The 13,480-nt window shown below is 41.4% G+C and overlaps 1 protein-coding gene across 1 annotated transcript in view; it reads right to left on the reverse strand.

Moving 5' to 3' along the window:
* Positions 1 to 9,839: 9,839 nt before the first annotated feature.
* Positions 9,840 to 13,480, reverse strand: part of LOC119334208 (ABC transporter G family member 48-like) — a 15,917-nt gene continuing 12,276 nt past the window's right edge. Inside the window, exons 13-18 of the mRNA XM_037606812.1 lie at positions 11,898 to 11,981; positions 11,557 to 11,690; positions 11,169 to 11,396; positions 10,893 to 11,064; positions 10,233 to 10,487; positions 9,840 to 10,128 (exon numbers count right to left, since the gene is read on the reverse strand). Of these exons, the coding sequence (XP_037462709.1) occupies positions 9,859 to 10,128; positions 10,233 to 10,487; positions 10,893 to 11,064; positions 11,169 to 11,396; positions 11,557 to 11,690; positions 11,898 to 11,981 (1,143 nt within the window). The 3' untranslated portion in view covers positions 9,840 to 9,858. The remainder of the gene's footprint in view (positions 10,129 to 10,232; positions 10,488 to 10,892; positions 11,065 to 11,168; positions 11,397 to 11,556; positions 11,691 to 11,897; positions 11,982 to 13,480) is intronic.

Consider the following 13,480-nt stretch of genomic DNA (forward strand, 5'->3'; position numbering starts at 1 on the left):
CCAGGTGTTCACAACATCTGGCGTTGCTCCTGCAGCGGGTTTGTCACCTAGCAGTGCTTCCAGGATGTAATTCTTCTATGCAGCAATGAGGATAATCCTCAAGTTACAGACCCAGTCCGTGTAGTTGCTACCATCATCTTTCAACTTAGTTTTCTCTAGGAACGCATTAAAATTCAACGGAACAACAACACAAGCCATCTATCTACAACAACATAGACATGCAAAATACTATCAGGTACTAAGTTCATGATAAATTAAAGTTCAATTAATCAAATTACTTAAGAACTCCCACTTAGATAGACATCTCTCTAATCATCTAAGTGATCACGTGATCCATATCAACTAAACCATGTCCGATCATCACGTGAGATCGAGTAGTTTTCAATGGTGAACATCACTATGTTGATCATATCTACTATATGATTCACGCTCGACCTTTTGGTCTCAGTGTTCCGAGGCCATATCTGCATATGCTAGGCTCGTCAAGTTTAACCTGAGTATTCCGCGTGTGCAAAACTGGCTTGCACCCGTTGTATGTGAATGTAGAACTTATCACAACCGATCATCACGTGGTGTCTCGGCACGACGAACTGTAGCAACGGTGCATACTCAGGGAGAACACTTATACCTTGAAATTTAGTGAGAGATCATCTTATAATGCTACCGTCGAACTAAGAAAAATAAGATGCATAAAGGATAAACATCACATGCAATCAATATAAGTGATATGATATGGCCATCATCATCTTGTGCCTTTAATCTCCATCTCCAAAGCACCGTCATGATCACCATCGTCACCGGCTTGACACCTTGATCTCCATCGAAGCATCGTTGTCGTCTCGCCAACTATTGCTTCTACGACTATCGCTACCGCTTAGTGATAAAGTAAATCAATTACATGGCGATTGCATTTCATACAATAAAGCGACAAGCATATGGCTCCTTCCAGTTGCCGATAACTGCGTTACAATACATGATCATCTCATATAATAAAATTTAGCATCATGTCTTGACCATATCACATCACAACATGTCCTGCAAAAACAAGTTAGACATCCTCTACTTTGTTGTTGCAAGTTTTACGTGGCTGCTACGAGCTGATCAAGAACCGTTCTTACCTACGCATCAAAAACCACAACGCGGTATAGTGCTTGCTTTTTGATCTTCAGAAAGAACCCTGTTCATTGAATCCGATTCAACTAAAGTTGGAGAAATTGACACCCACCAGCCACCTGTGTGCGAAGCACGTCGGTAGAACTAGTCTCGCGTAAGCGTACACGTAATGTAGGTCTAGGCCGCTTCATCCAACAATACCGCCGAATCAAGAATCAACTAGTGACGGCAAGCAATATGTATATACCCACGCCCACAACTCCTTTGTGTTCTACTCGTGCATATAACATCTACGCATAAACCTGGCTCGGATGCCACTGTTGGGGAACACGGTAATGTCAAAAAAATTCCTACGCACACGCAAGATCATGGTGATGCATAGCAACGAAAGGGAAGTGTGTTGTCTACATACCCTCGTAGACCATAAGCGGAAGTGTTATGACAATGCAGTTGATGTAGTCGTACGTCTTCATGATCGACCGATCCTAGCACCGAAGGTTCGACACCTCCTCGATCTGAACACGTTCGGCTCGGTGATGTCCCACGAACTCACGATCTAGTAGAGTGTCGAGGGAGAGCTTCGTCAGCATGACGGCGTGATGACGGTGATGATGATGCTACCAGAACAGGGCTTCGCCTAAGCACCGCTACGATATGACCGAGGTGGATTATGGTGGAGGGGGGCACCGCACACGGCTAAGAGATCAATGATCAACTTGTGTGTCTATGGGGTGCCCCCTCCCCGTATATAAAGGAGTGGAGGAGGGGGCTGGCCTCCTAGGCGCGCCCCAAGGGGAGTCCTACTCCCACCGGGAGTAGGATTCCCCCTTTCCCTAGTTGGATTAGGAGAGAAGGAAGGGGGAGGAAGGAAGAAGGAAAGGGGGGCGGCCCCCTCCCAATTCGGATTGGGTTTGGGGGGTGCGCCCCCTCCTTTGCTCCCTTCTCCTCTCTCCCACTATGGCCCAATAAGGCCCATATACCTCCCGTGGGGTTCCGGTAACCTCCCGATACATCGGTAAATGCCCGATCTCACCCGGAACCATTCCGATGTCCAAATATAGTCGTCCAATATATCGATTTTTATGTCTCGACCATTTCGAGACTCTCATCATGTCCATGATCATATCCGGGACTCCAAACTACCTTCGTTACATCAAAACACATAAACTCATAATACGATCGTCACCGAACGTTAAGCGTGCGGACCCTACGGGTTCGAGAACTATGTAGACATGACCGAGACACATCTCCGGTCAATAACCAATAGCGGAACCTGGATGCTCATATTGGTTCCTACATATTCTACGAAGATCTTTATTGGTCAAACCGCATAACGATATACGTTGTTCCCTTTGTCGTCGGTATGTTACTTGCCCGAGATTTGATCGTCGGTATCTCAATACCTAGTTCAATCTCATTACCGGCAAGTCTCTTTACTCGTTCCATAATGCTACATCCCGTAACTAACTCATTAGGTACATTGCTTGCAAGGTTTGTAGTGATGTACATTACCGAGAGGGCCCAGAGATACCTCTCCGACAATCGGAGTGACAAATCCTAATCTCGATCTATGCCAACTCAACAAACACCATCGGAGACACCTGTAGAGCACCTTTATAATCACTCAGTTATGTTGTGACCTTTGGTAGTACACAAAGTGTTCCTTCGGTATTCGGGAGTTGCATGATCTCATAGCCATATGAACATGTATAAGTTATGGAGAAAGCAATAGCAACAAACTGAACGATCATCGTGCTAAGCTAATGGATGGGTCAAGTCAATCACATCATTCTATAATGATGTGATACCGTTAATCAAATGACAACTCATGTCTATGGTTAGGAAACATAACCATCATTGATTCAACGAGCTAGTCAAGTAGAGGCAAACTAGTGATACTCTGTTTGTCTATGTATTCACACATGTACTAAGTTTCCGGTTAATACAATTCTAGCATGAATAATAAACATTTATCATCATATAAGGAAATATAAATAACAACTTTATTATTGTCTCTAGGGCATATTTCCTTCAGAGGTAGACCCCATCGTTTTATCCTTAGTAGCAACGATACATACGTGTCGGTTCCCTTTCTGTCACTGGGATCAAGAACCGTAAGATCGAACCCACTACAAAGCACCTCTTCCCATTTCAAGATAAATAGATCAAGTTGGCCAAACAAAACCCAATATCGGAGAAGAAATACGAGGCTATAAGAGATCATGCATAAAAGAGATCAAACTCAAATACTTTCATGGATATAAAAAGAGATAGATCTGATCATAAACTCAAAGCTCGTCGGATCCCAACAAACACACAACAAAAGAGTTACATCATATGGATCTCCAAGCGACCATTGTATTGAGAATCAAGAGAGAGAGAGAGAGAGGAAGCCATCTAGCTACTAACTACGGACCTGAAGGTCTACAAAGAACTACTCATGCATCATCGGAGAGGCACCAATGGAGGTGGTGAACCCCATCCGAGATGGTGTCTAGATTGGATCTGGTGGTTCTGGACTCTGCGGCGGCTGGATGAATATTTCGTCGGCTCCCCTACGGTTTCTGGAATATTGGGGTATTTATAGAGCAAAGAGGCAGTCCGGGGGGCTCCCGAGGTGGGCACAACCCACCAGGGCGCGCTTGGGCCTCCTGGCGCGCCCTGGTGGGTTGTGCTCTCCTCGGAGCATCCCCAGGCGCAGCCAGGGCCCATTACATTCCTTATAGTCCATAAAAAATCTCCGTGAAGTTGCGTGGCATTTGGACTCCGTTTGATATTCATTTTCTGCGATGTAAAAAACATGAAAAAACAGCAACTGACACTTGGCAATATGTCAATAGGTTAGACCAAAAAATGATAAAAAATGACTATAAAATGATTATAAAACATCCAAGATTAATAATATAACAGAATGGAACGATCAAAAATTATAGATACGTTGCAGACGTATCAAGAACAACTACGATGAGCTTCTCCTCCGCATTAGGCTCTGGCAAACTGCATCGGCAACAAGAGGAAGATGCAGTCGCCTCTGCCCCGTCGTCCTCTCCCTAGCGTGCTGCCTCTTGCGGCGGGTTGCACACGCCTCTGATCTGACGTCTGCACCCACGGCACGGGCATGAGCACCCAGTAATGCCCGTGAGGAGCTGCTGCTGGAGGGGGAGAAGAAGGGCATCGGGCCAGTGGAGCAAAGAAGGCCAAGAGCACGGAGCTGACCACATTGCACGACGGGCCAGCGCCAGCATCCACGCTGCGGCGCTGGGCGACAGGGGACGGATCGGAGACCAAGCTTCCGTCAGTGTCGACCGCTGCATCGCGATGCAGAGTGCTAGCTCCATATCGTCGCCCTGGTCCGCCTCACGGACGAAGGCATCCCAGTCGTCCTCGCTACCGGATCCGGCGCCACCACCATTGCTGGCGCTTGACACTAGGATGGAGAGAAAAGGAGAAAGGACAAAGAGGGGAGGGAATCGATGGAGAGCGGAGCGGATGGTGAGAGAGTGTGCTAGGGTTTGGTCTAGGTAGGATATTTACTTTTAAGTGGGAATTGAGTGGTGTACGTGCGGGCCAGGGTGGATCAGACTGACATGGCGGGCGTGACCAGACGCGTCCGGACGCCTTATATCCATCCTAGATTTATGCTGGATATGAGGGGTGTCGGTCAACCCAGGCATATAGAGGCTGTTTGAGGAGTCCATTGGGTCGGGGAAAAGTGGCTAGTCATTGACTCGGCCGTCCTCCTGGTCAGTATAGGGAGCCTAGCTGTAGATGCTCACATGTAAATTTTTATTGTTGGTATCTGGGTTATGAACACAGAGTTGATTGGAGATTTCTCGATGGAGCTTTAATAAACTGAGTTTCTACAGTAAGTGGTCAGCTTGGGTGACACAGTGTGTGAGTTCGATGAGATATTCTGGTAAGTGTAATGATGAGATTCTCCTTCCATTAAATTATTTTGAGGCGGGTCAAGCAAGTTGATTCTTCAAGTCTCTATCTTTTTAAGGGTAATTCAAATCCCTATCTGTTCCTCTTTATGGCTGATGGTCTTTTGAGTATTTTGAACTACGAAATAGGGGTAATACATTATCTCTAACAAAGATTGCAAAAATTAATCACGGAGTTTCCATCTTGCTCTTCGTTGACGACAATCTCCTCTTGTTCAAGGTCATTGTTGAGCAAGCCAATCAAGATTTTTTTTTACTGTACCTGGTATGAGAAGCGGTACAATCTCCTCTTATTCAAGGTCATTGTTGAGCAAGGTAATCTAGGTTTTTTTACAGTACCTGGTATGAGAAGCGGTACAATGTCCTCTTGTTCAAGGTCACTGTTGAGCGAGCTAATCTAGTTTTTTTTGAGTTCTTTTACAGTACCCACAAATAAATGTGAGCCATCCATTTACTTAAATCCGACGGATACCAGCGTTTGGTACTCCAATATAGATGCACGGGAGTACCATGACCAAAAGTTCAGCAGTACCTTGCTTTGAGAGGTAAATTGATAATCGGGACTCACAAAATATTGTACCACCTGAGGTTGTTATTTACTTCTCCGCTAATTATGGGTACGTGAGAGGATGATATGTAATCCTCCACTAATTACGGGATGGGATAGATATCCATTTGCACGAACTACCCGAGGATTTCGGCCAGAATCACACTATGCATCAATACTCGATCGTTGCCATCCTCTACAACTATGAATGAGACATGTACAACCCGAAAGAAAAGCGAAGTGGTGAACATTAATAAATAATTGCTTTCAAACATGCAACTGCTTGCTCAACTAGATCTGAGAAGATAAATATGATTTGGTGGAGTAATCAGATCAAGCAGACGTCCAAGAGGCCTCGCCGGCGACTAAGGTTGCAATTAAGTTTTCATCTAGGCGCGTTGGCGGCGGTAGATGCATGCAGAATGGTATGCGGAAGGAGGCAGCCATGGTCGTGCTTGGTTGCTCGATCATAGAGGCCGCAACAAGTGCTTGAGCGAGACTTCGGGAGGAAACCAGAATAGAGTTTAAGAAAATAATAATTACAGTTACATCAGCAAGACAAAAAGTCTAAAGTACCCTTTTGAATGAAGGGTTAGATTTAACTAGTACTCCTTCCTCTCCCTGCAGAGTACCAGGGCACAGTAAAAAAAGCACAACCAATTTAATGTTGTTTTTAAGGTTTCTTAGTTCAACTTATTTTCTTACATTCGCATACGGACTCTTGACGGCCCGTTTCTTCTAACACATACCACATATACTCTCTTGGGAGGTGGAACGTACTTCTTTACTTCTCCAGGCTTCCTCAAAAAGTATTTTGGATTTCTGTGTTGTGGACTTTAAATGTTACTTTTCCTTTCGCTCCATCCACTGCTGCACCTACAGTATTAAGAAAGGGTCTCCTAAAAATAATAGATAATTTTTCATCTTCCGGCATATCAAGTATAACAAAATTAGTAGGAATGTCATGTTGATCTGGCCTTAATAGGACGTTTTGACAATCCTACTTGTTGTTTAGTAGGCTGGTCTACCATCTACAATGTTATAGCAGTAGGAACATATGCTCCCAAATCTAAAGCCTACCATCTACAATGTTATAGCAGTAGGAACATATGCTCCCAAATCTAAAGCCTACCATCTACAATGTTATAGTAGTAGGAACATATGCTCCCAAATCTAACTCTTTATAGAGCGAAAGTGGCATAACACTTACCTCCGCTCCTAAGTCGCATAGACCATTATGAATATCCATTGTGCCGATAGAGCAAGAGATTTTCGGTATACCTGGATCCAAGTTTTTTAGGCATCTTCTTATAGTAGTCACGAGCTCCTTTGGAACAATGCTCTTTTCCTTATTAAGGATATCTCTTAAGAATTTAGCACAAGTAGGGATTTTCATAATATCAACAATAGGTACTTGCATATGAAGATTTTGTAAGGCTTCCGTGAAAGAACCATAAATCTCATTGTTAGAATGAGTTTTTGCTGCTTTCGGATATGCGAGAGGATTTTTTTGCTTTACCTTTCTCTTTAGCTCATGTGGTAGTTACAATATAATCTGGCGCTTTCCTCTTGTAGAGGCTTGTCATGCTTCTCTTTTCCATTGTTTTGAGCCTCTTCTTGCTCTCGAATCATTTCCTCCCTATCTCTTGTGTCCGTTGTCTCGCTGTCTGAATCAGTTTCTTCAATATCCTTAGTACCTTCATCTTGCTCATGCGCATCTTGTTGAGGAGAGCCCTATTCAGCTATAATTTAGAAGATCTTCTTCATCTTGACTTTGCTTTTGACTTTCTCTCCTCCTCTGAGTTTGTTCTTCTTCATACCAAGCTGGTCTCTTCGTATCCTACGTGCTTTTACCACTTATGGTAGTAATGATATTAGAAGAAACAAAGTTATATTTATCATATTGACCCAGAATTAAAGATGAGTTTCAATAATTTGTTCACAGCTTCAATCATGCGAGAATGTTTGTCAAGATTTTTCATGACATGACTTAATCCGTCACCCTTTAATAAGGTGAGATATAATTTTCTCATTCTGATAGATACATCTATTTAGGTCTTGATTAAAGTCTTCTTGATACTGTCTAAATTTATTAAACGACTCATAAAGTTCATCTTTCTATTGGTAGAGACTAAATGGATTTATACTTTTATTCCGAAGTAATCATGTAGGCTCACCTTTTTCTATTATCACCTCTCTGAATTCTTCCATATCTTTGACATGATAGACTTTCCTTGGATTAAATTCAGTAAGCTCTTCATCGTACGATTGTACTCTCGTAGTCACTATTGTTTGAGTGAGGTTTCTCCTTCCTTCATTGTCAAGGACATGAACACTCCACCTACACTAATGTCAAGAACAAGTTTAGATTCACCACTCAATCCATCATAAAACATTTGAAGTATAATGTGTTCGGCAAAGCCATGATTTGGTAAAGAATTATGAGTTTAGAAAATCTCCCCTAAACTTCAGATATGCACTCTCCAATATTTTGAGTGAGAGCTACTACATCCTCTCAGACTGGCCATCTTGGAGTAAGGGAGAAACTTCTACATAGATCTACCAATGCAACCCTTCCAACTGGTTATGCAATTATGTGGAAGCCTGTCAAACCATATCCCTTAAAGTTTTTCCACCTTCGGGCTTATAGTCATGTCTAAATACAAAGATTTAATGTCGATAATACTAGACCTTTTAAGTTTTTCTAGTAGTTTTGGACTCTCTCATGTCAGGAATCTATCAATATAGTCTCACAGATATTGTTTCCTTGAACGTATATAACTCCTGTGTTAAACAGTAAACATCTATAGTAATAATAATATCTACAAATTAGTTAAGAAACCAACACTCGATGCTTAGCTCCCCAGCAACGGCGCCAGAAAATACTTGATGTCCTGCAAGACACACATGGCTAGTTACCCAACTCTCTCGTGTAAGTGTCCCAATATAGCATCGTTCCCACAACGAGCAGGATGCAAGTGTTAATGTGAATGTTTCTATCACACACGAGTTGTCACAAGTCTCGCTTGAATTGACTATTTTGTTATCTGCAAGGATTACAATGGTGACGGAAGACAAATGATTACAATGTAAAATAAATAGGCTAAAACTAAGACTGCAAGCACAGGACAGAAAAGTAAAGAACGGGAAATAAACTGCAATTTTCCTGCAATACAGAAGTTAGGCACAGAGAAATTTAGGTCATGGTGAGTATAGAACCCTTGAATAGCCAAACTCCTCTTGTCAGGATTGTTTGATTCTATTGTCCTTCCTTCCGTTACCATTTGCAATGGTCAACTTGGTAATTAAGGCCATTAGACCGGACCAATGCTTTAAATATCGTGGCTTCCTGTTATTCCCGTATTATCTTGGCTCCTCATTGATACCAACACACGCCACCTGAAGGTCACAATTCACTAAATACTTGTGTAGGTCTTGGGATCATGTTGTTTGGCAAAGGGTGGGCCTCTCTACTCCAACATCAATCGATTACCTTTGGGACTAGACTACACCGCTAGCCTCCAATCCTGACATATGGAGCCTCATTGTCATATGAATGCTATGGAAGATATGGGAGGCAAGAAACACCAAGGTTTTTCATGGGAAAGACATTAATTCGGTCATCTCCATACGATGTACGATGTACTGATGATCTAGACCTCTGGACACATAGACTTAAAAAAGATTCTCATAAGGAGTCCACTTCCTTGTGTTGGCATTCCTCTCCTCAGGCTTGCGCATTTCTATGTAATTCTGGTGAACTTGGGTAATTGCTCTTGAACCGACTACCCCTTTTGAGCAATATATTTAGGTGGGGGACTCCACCCGGTGATTCCTCATTTTTTTTACTTATACAGTCACTAATGCTCTAACCATTACAAGGTTCATGCACACGCTAACGGATGCCAGACATACACACGAGCATGATCCTAATCCCATGCTAGAATTACGAAGACCGAAGATAAATCAGCTTTCAGTGAGAAAATAACAACATTTCATGGTTTTGAGACTTGAGGGTCAGGGATAACTAACATAGAGTTGATGACCAGACATAGACTTTGACAACGCTGAGGGACAAAAGGAACTTTTCTATATTTATTTAATTTACTTAATATTATAATAGTAGAATCAAGTATATCACTACCAACTCTCGATTACATAACAATAGAGCTTATGTAGAGTCTCTGAATCCTACTGCTTGTACTATATATACATACACATTACTTTATTGCGGCAAGACGGATTGCACACTGCCTAACGTTTTTGGAAGTTTAAGAACTTGATGGAATAGCCGAAGACGAAGAAGATGACAATGATATAGGCAAAGTGGGCTAGGACAACATAGCCAAGGAAATCATGCCGCACGCCCAAATTATCCTCCAAGAATTGCTTCACCACCACAGGGCTCCCACCGGGGACTAGCAGAGAACCGCCATGGTCACCAAACTGCGATGCAACAACACCATAGATGGTCCAAGACACTGGGTTGGCCCAGTAGTACCACCTCCACCAAATCGGTATCGCCTGCAACAATAAAAACAACAACCATCCATACATCCATCACAACAATCCTTAATCAACGAATTTGGTTAATTGGCACGTAACACGGTTAATCTTAGCTAGCTTACCGTTCTGACAACGAGGAACCCAGCAAACAGGTTCCAGAGAGGGAGTACAAAGGATACGAGTATGCTTGCAAGCATCGCAGACGGAGTCAATGACACCAACATCATGCCAAACAATGTGAAGTAGTTGAAGCTTGCAATAATGAAGAACATGAAATAGAAGAACTTGTCAACTTTCCAGTCATATCCAATCATCACATAGATGAGGATTGTGTATAAAATCCCTTGGAGGATGTTGTAGATGACCTCCATGCATGCCTGCACAAATAAAAAATGAACAATTTTAAGAATGGATGGATCTAAAACTTGTTTATATCTCAAATTTTCAGCAGACCACTTCAAAGAGGAGCTATATAAGGTTAAAATGGTTCACAAACAAAATCAAACCTTTCATCGCCTTTACTTTCTTAAAATCATCAATTTATTAATGTTATAAGTAGGCCGCTGTTAATTCCTTAAAAAAAATCTAATTTTCCATCCTCCCTGATTTGGGGTTTCTAATTGTTCCTTAAGTTTTAGCTAAGTGACAATCATAGCAACTTTGGAACTTGCAATCCTTATATTTGGAATAGAATGTGCTCATACCTTCAGCTGAAACAAGCTCAGTGCATCCAAACTATTAAATTTCAATAAAAATGAGTATCAAATTGATAAAGAAATTACCTGGGCTAATGCATAGGATAATGGAGAGTACATCCCTGCCGCCTTTTCACGATAGAAAACTGTTCTCTCAATTGACACAACAGGCTGAACGGTGAAGCAATTGGTAGCCCCAAGGAAGAAGACAGCAGCATAAGTGGCCCCAAGTAGATTGTACAAGTCTTGTTGCGATTCTCTAGCCAAAAATTAACCAGATGAGAAAATATTAGTGCCTCCATAGAGTTAAATTAATGTATCATCTTCTCAAGCCTCGACTATAGCAAGAAAATAGGATCATACATTTTTGTTCCTTTTTGCCAAAACACAGTGCCAAATACAAGACCATCGAGCAACGTCATAAGATAGCGCATGGCATTGTAGGGTGGATTCTTCCAATAAGATTTGTATTGCTTCCAGAAGTTTGCAACACATTGATTGTAGAAATTTTGAGAATACTTTGTAGGAAATGAGAGATCCTGATAGCCTGGAGGGGGAACGCTCAATTCCTTAATAAGGTCTTGGTTTTTCCTGGCCATATTTAACAAATGTGAACTCGTGTGGATAGTATAAATGAAAACAACTGGCTTTTGGCGCTTTATTTCAAGAGCATATGTATTTGTTTTAGTGGAAATAACAATAACTAGTTAATAATGGTCAAAGGTTATGTTCAACGACTGGGGCTATTTACCTATGAAGAACGGAATTAGCATAAATTTCCGCAAAATCTATGTTCAAGTGAGCCTCAGCTAAAGTGGAGCTAACTTCCAGCATCCATGTTGCAGGATTATATCCTTTTGTGATCTTAGCCACACCTGGAATTTCCTGCAATGCAATGACAGCCTCATGGGTTAGTCGTACTTTTGCATATATGTTTGGTCTTTAATGACTTTTCTAAGCCCATTGATCGTATTTGTCAGTAGGCTATCTGTCCAACTGAAAACTAGTAAAATACTGGCTACCTCCAAACTCGATTGAATCAGTAAAATCTTGGCTGCCCTGAACTAAAACATGTAAGCAAAGAAAACTCACCTCGAAATATTCAACTAGTTTATCACAGTGACGACCAAGTTCACCAGCATAAATAACCCACCCTCCTCTTTTCAAAAGCAGAAGCTATAAAAGGAACCAGCTGTGAGTTATTTGCATTTCAAGAAATAACATAGTTATAAAAAAATTATATACAATATATACATAAATATCGCTAACCAACAGTCAGGTTGAAGAATATTCATTCTACACCCTCTGATTTTTACATCACCTAAATTGTACCTTATGTCAAAAGTCATGAAGAAGAAAGTGTATACCAGACACTAAAGTGGAAAAAATGTAATTCTACACCGATTAATTTCTGTGATTTTACATTGTTATCTTGCATTTCTTGCTCCAATTTTTGTGTTGTAAATCAACATGAATGTAAATATTTGTATATCAAACGTCAATTCTGAAAATAATGACATCAATAAAACTCTGGGGGATGCAAGTATATATAATTATATATGTATTCTATTCTACCACAGGAAGTTATTACCATTTATTTTGGAGATGTACTGGAGGCACGGGAGGTTTCATGGCAGGAGGTTGGGGGATGGTAGCATGGGAGGATGACGGTCCATTCGTCGACATTTTGTGGCGAGGGAGGCTGGCGCCCGGCTCGACTGTATCTGGCGGTGCAAGAGGCAAGAATACGGGTGCCACGAGGTGGCCCGCTTCCGATGGACGGTGGTGCAGAAGTCTACATTGGAGGAGCAGGGGAAGTGCAAATACACTTTCATGATGGGTTCTCGAGGTTCTAGGTCCAGTGATTAGGCGGCCGGACTTGCAGCGACGAGTTACTCTGCTGGATTTCCTGGAGTACATGACTGAATTACCAATGGTAATGAGAAGTGCACTTCTCATAATGAATTATTTTGATGTACTTGTAGAGTGAACTTTATGTTTTTCAATACAGTGAATTGTGAGTAGTGAAGCTCTATATTCTTAATATAGTCAACAGACGCATTTTACGAAGAGTGAACTTCTGTTTTTATCATTTTTATATACTGAACTGCCTCTTTTATATGGTTTTGCAGAATCAACTTTTGCCTTTTTTGTAGTGAACTGATATTTAGTAGTTTACAGGGCTAATTCTTCCTCTTTTTTAGTATATAATGATTTTGAAAGTTGATGTGATTTTCATAGTGAACTTCTGCATTTTATTTTGATTGTATAGTGATCTGCATTTTAGTTGCCAGAGTAAGCTCCTCTCTTCAGTTGTTTTACCTAGTGTACTTCCATAGTTGACAGGGTGAACTTCTATTTAATTTTACCTTTTTGGAGAGTGAACTTCCTTTTTGTAGCATGAACTTGCGTCGTGCATATAGCGAACTTTTGGTTTTCCAAAGTATACTTAAAAGTTTATGATTTGTTTATCACTGAACTTTTTCTTTTTGTAGTAATTATGGAAAGTGGACTTCTACCATTTGGTATAGAACAAAGCTTTTAAGTTCGAACCTTTTTTTTTTTGAAATGTTGCAATTTAGTCAAGCTGACTTCTATGTTATATAGCACGAGTTTGCCAGCTTTAATGGTGCAACTAATTTTCATATATACTAAATTGTGGACATTCTAAGGGT

Source organism: Triticum dicoccoides, chromosome 7A (assembly GCF_002162155.2).
Source record: "Triticum dicoccoides isolate Atlit2015 ecotype Zavitan chromosome 7A, WEW_v2.0, whole genome shotgun sequence".
Classification (NCBI taxonomy): domain Eukaryota; kingdom Viridiplantae; phylum Streptophyta; class Magnoliopsida; order Poales; family Poaceae; genus Triticum; species Triticum dicoccoides.